The 4,527-nt window shown below is 33.5% G+C and overlaps 1 protein-coding gene across 1 annotated transcript; it reads left to right on the forward strand.

Annotated features, from left to right (window-relative positions):
• The first annotated feature begins 632 nt into the window (after positions 1-632).
• On the forward strand, positions 633-3,419 carry LOC127699902 (uncharacterized). The gene is made up of 3 exons (XM_052203295.1): positions 633-871; positions 2,214-3,068; positions 3,373-3,419. The coding sequence occupies exons 1-3, from the start codon at positions 712-714 to the stop codon at positions 3,417-3,419; spliced, it is 1,062 nt and encodes a 353-aa protein (XP_052059255.1). The 5' UTR covers positions 633-711.
• The last annotated feature ends 1,108 nt before the right edge of the window (positions 3,420-4,527 follow it).

Below are 4,527 nucleotides of genomic sequence, written 5' to 3' on the forward strand. Positions count from 1 at the left end.
TGATATTTATTTCCTCATTAACTATTTAAAGGAAATAAATTCGCTATACTTTGTAATAAGTGGGGTTTGCGCGTTCGTGATGACATCATGTATAACTCAACTTTTTTACTCATAGTTGAAAAAGTCAGAAATCATCAAAAAAATCTAAGGTTTTGACTCCATAGGAAAAAGTTGACCTTAGATTGATTTTACTATTTTAGGTCCTTGCTGGTTAAGTCGCTCTCTCTGTGTTTATGTACTTATACATTCTTTATATTTTACTTTTTTGGTTTAGCGTTTCTGATGAACATTAATCCAGAAAAACGATTCATATGCAGCAAATTTAGAAAGAAATATTTTCATTATTGGTATAGTTTATCTTATTCTTTGTATGAAAAACTGTTTTTTTTTTTTCGTAAGCCTGTTGCCATATTTACATTAAGTCATATATTAGGTTATCAGACACCAGACATTCACCAATCAACAAGTCTATAATATCATATAGTTGTTATGAATATCTCATGTGAACTACACACCTAGATCTTATTTATATTCAAATCTGTATATTGTGTGAATTATGTTTGCATTGTGAGGATATTTAAGTAGTATCTTTTATTCTTATAAATTGTTAAAGGTTTACCAGCTGAAATCAGAGCTCTTGATAAAGACTCAGCAAAAGTGTTCACTCATTTACTAGAGGAAGAAAGTTACCCTCATTTTGAATCACGAGTAATGTTAGCGGGCGAGCCGGGAACTGGAAAAACAACAATAGCTCGATATCTGGTTGGCAAGGGACCAACGAGTGTGCGAAAATCCACTGACGGGATCGGTCTATATACAGGCTTGTCGTATATGGACAGAGAAACGGAGATATGGTTGAATGGCAAACAAGGTACATGATTATGATGATTACATATGTTGCAGTGTAATACAACTGCTTTTCTCTAAAACGAATATGTTTATATGCTATGAAATAAATGTTTAAATGATCCAAACCAGGCTGTACAATAACACATAGAGATGATACTGTATCTTTTCAAATTAAGTATATTTAAAACAATGTCACAAGAGATGTATTTGAGACAAAACTTCAAACTGCTGATTTGTAAGGTCGAACTATAAAGAGGATATCATATGCAATCAGAGCGATTTTTAGTTATCACAACACCCCTCTCAAAGCGTATGACTGTCCGTCTCACCGTACGTTCATCTGTCTGTAACATATTTTATGTCGTTTTTTTTTCTTAGCAACGAATCTAGATTTATCTGGCATTGCCGTGCTATATGACATATGTATTGTACCATCGATGTTAGCAGATAGCAATGTGTGAGCAATAACTCAATGTATCATGTTTGTATTATTGTATACAATATAAAAAAGTGATTCTTTTAAGATATTGAAAACAGCATCGCTTTATTATATCAATTATGCTGTAAGTATTCTATCACAGACATGGATCGCCTTCGCCAGAACTTCACAAGAACTGTCCATACTGTTATGCTGACGTAAAACAATTATTAATGCTGTTATTCTCTGAAAATAGTCTATTCAATCAATGTTAAAATATTTAAGACACTTATGATATGTTTACCCCGAATAATACATGTTCATGATAAAAATTGGTACTACTACTTTAAAATTAATTATTCAATTTGAAAACAAAAGTACATGAAATCGATTGTGGAAACAACTGAAAACGTCGATAGAAAAATTCAAAAAATAAAAAACTGCCGAAATACAGAATGTGTCTGAATGTGTCTGAATGAATCATTGGTAGTTCAACGAATGTTTATTGACTACTGTCTTCTCAAAATTCAAATAAAGAGAAACATACGAAGTCACGTTCACAACAGTATATTATAAATAGCAATATACTAAAAAGGAGGTGATGTTATATTGAGGTTAATTCTGCACCTTTATTGAAAAGCAAAATAAATGTAACACATGGATTTTAATTTATTTAAAATAAATATCCTATTTATCGTTAAGCTGTATCCATTTGTCGATTACATAGGATCTATTTGACAGGTACAAACTCATAATAGATTACAGGCCTATCATTTCTTTTTTACGCCAGGCGCGCGTTCCTTTTACATAAGACTCATCAGTGGTATTCAAATCAACACAGTTGGGTAGCCAAATCAAAAACTAAGTTGGGGAATATTGCAAACCCAACATTTCCAAACGTTGTGCCAATTACGAATAACACTATATTGAAGTTTTTTTTCCCCAGATTTCTCTTTAGCAGACTTAACCATCAGCAGGTCGTTAAGACAGAAACCACTTGGTCTTCCAATTAGCAGTCATTCAACTGAATTGTACACTGATTTAACCAAAAAGCATGATAAGAGTCCGACATCAAGTGCCTCTGTTCGATTTAACGAACAACAAGTAGTCGATAAGGATAGATATAAAATGCCACGTGTTCCAACCGAAAAGTATGCAAGCAGATTAAGAGAACAAGGAAATGTCAATAAACCAACGAAACGTATCCCAGACGACAAAGCAATCACAAATGTTTCTCTTGATTTGTATAAACACCAAGGTGATCCAAATGAAAACGAAATACCAGTGCAAAAACAACACGGCCACCCTCAAGACGAAACACAATTACCGAATATCCCTCTTGATTTAGATAAAACAATATATGATTCCAAAGACAAAAAACAAGTGCCTAAAGCTTATTTTGATCGAGACAAACAACAAGATGATCATGAAATGCTAGTTCTTAATGTGCCACTGGATCTAAATAAACAACAAGATCATCGGCAGGACAAAGGACCTGTGCCAAAAGTCCTTCTTGATGCAGATACACAACATGGTCATTATTTAGACGAAATACCAATACCAAATGTCCTATTTGATTCAGATACACCACCGAGGGTCTCAAAGGACAAAGATAAATTTCAAAATCAACCGTTATGTTTACATGAACAAGAAGAATATAATAAAGATGACAGACCAATGCCAAATTTCATTTTTACTGAAGAAAAGCAAAACGAAATGTTGCAATACGACATACTGATAAATATTTTGTCTGATATAGATAGTCAACACAGAGATCTTCACAACAACAAGGCAATGGCAAGTAATCTAGAATGTTCAGATGATCAATTGAATTATTCCCACGAAGACACCCGATTGGAAGACGTCATGGATGCTATACCGATGACGGTTCACCAAACTAAGGTAAATGCTGCAACAGAAGATGAATCAAAAGAAAATAAGCCAAATCATGGATCGCCATTGGTTTCTGGTGGTAAAAAGCAAAGCAGTTTTTCTATGAACGATTCACTCGTTCAAGAACAAACGGAATCATTGTCAAAGTCATCTGTAACAGAGCAAGCAACAACTGGGTTGACACATTCTGTAGAATCTGTTACTAACCCTAGATTTATTACAAAACTTAAAAGATTCTTCGGAGTTTCAAAAGAAGTGAAAGAAATAAAGGTATCAGTTACACAAGAACACATCTTGAAGCAGTCTCTAAGGGTAGGAAAGAAAAAATTGCACCAAAGACATGTAGCTCCGGTAATAATATGGGACTTTGGGGGTCAAGATATATTTTACTCCACGCACCAAAGTTTCCTGTCCTATAGAGCTATATATTTGATTGTACTGGATGGAAGTAGGACCCTTGATGACCTTTGTCAATTTGATGAATATCTGCCTGGAAGAAGTGGACGGAAAACAGCGAGAGGTAAACAGTTTGTACAAATAACCAGAAGAGAAATATATTTTTTTTCCTAAAGATTAAACACTGCAAAGTATGTATCTATACGTAATGCACATTCAAAAGTATACTACAACATGTACAACATATAAAAATATTTTTTTTAATTTCAAACGAACGAATAATTATGCGACCCTAAGTAGTTTTTCAAATATGTTATCAACCAAACAAAGGATTTTTTTTTTTTCTTCAATTCAGACTAATTATGAGAGTTTCTTGGGGCAGCTTTCAATATATGCAGCATGATCTCTTTGATTGAAAAATAACACCATGTCAAGGGAAAAACAATAAATTCGCTCAAGTATTAACTGATTCACCAGTATATTAGAAGACATTTGTAGGAGTTTTTTCACTGTACATATGAACAACCTCATCCGAAACTACCCTTTTCAAAATAAAGATAAAAAGAATTTCCGTCTGACTCTTGATCAACAGCCAACTTATACAGTTAGTAGGAATACAGGGAGATGTATGAATGTATCATTAACACAGAAGTCCAACAACTCTATCAATAGAAAGACATGTAATACGTCAACACTCTCTCTGCTACAGAAAATTGACAGCTGTCAATGCCTTATAACATCAGAAGCTGTTGTTAGATCGCCATTGAGACCACTTTTTAATAGAAACCATCATCTAGCCTTTTACAGCCGACTATCCATTATTGGTTTTGTTTATTATTGAAGACTGTATGGTTGCCTTTAATTTGTTACTTCCAAATCATTTGGAAATAGTTGTCTCATTGGCATTCATACTGTACCACATCGACCTTTTTGTACATGTATACCATTATTTGAAAGTTTATGTATAAATA

Source organism: Mytilus californianus, unplaced genomic scaffold (genome assembly GCF_021869535.1).
Source record: "Mytilus californianus isolate M0D057914Y unplaced genomic scaffold, xbMytCali1.0.p SCAF_43, whole genome shotgun sequence".
NCBI classification, from domain to species: domain Eukaryota; kingdom Metazoa; phylum Mollusca; class Bivalvia; order Mytilida; family Mytilidae; genus Mytilus; species Mytilus californianus.

Excerpts from the sequence above, each read along its gene's own strand:
- LOC127699902 (XM_052203295.1), top strand. The coding sequence starts at position 712 with ATGTTAGCGGGCGAGCCGGGAACTGGAAAAACAACAATAGCTCGATAT. Across the intron at positions 872-2,213 it reads ATGGTTGAATGGCAAACAAG|ATTTCTCTTTAGCAGACTTA; the intron begins GTACATGATTAT and ends TTTTTTCCCCAG. Across the intron at positions 3,069-3,372 it reads CAACAACAAGGCAATGGCAA|ATTTATTACAAAACTTAAAA; the intron begins GTAATCTAGAAT and ends TACTAACCCTAG.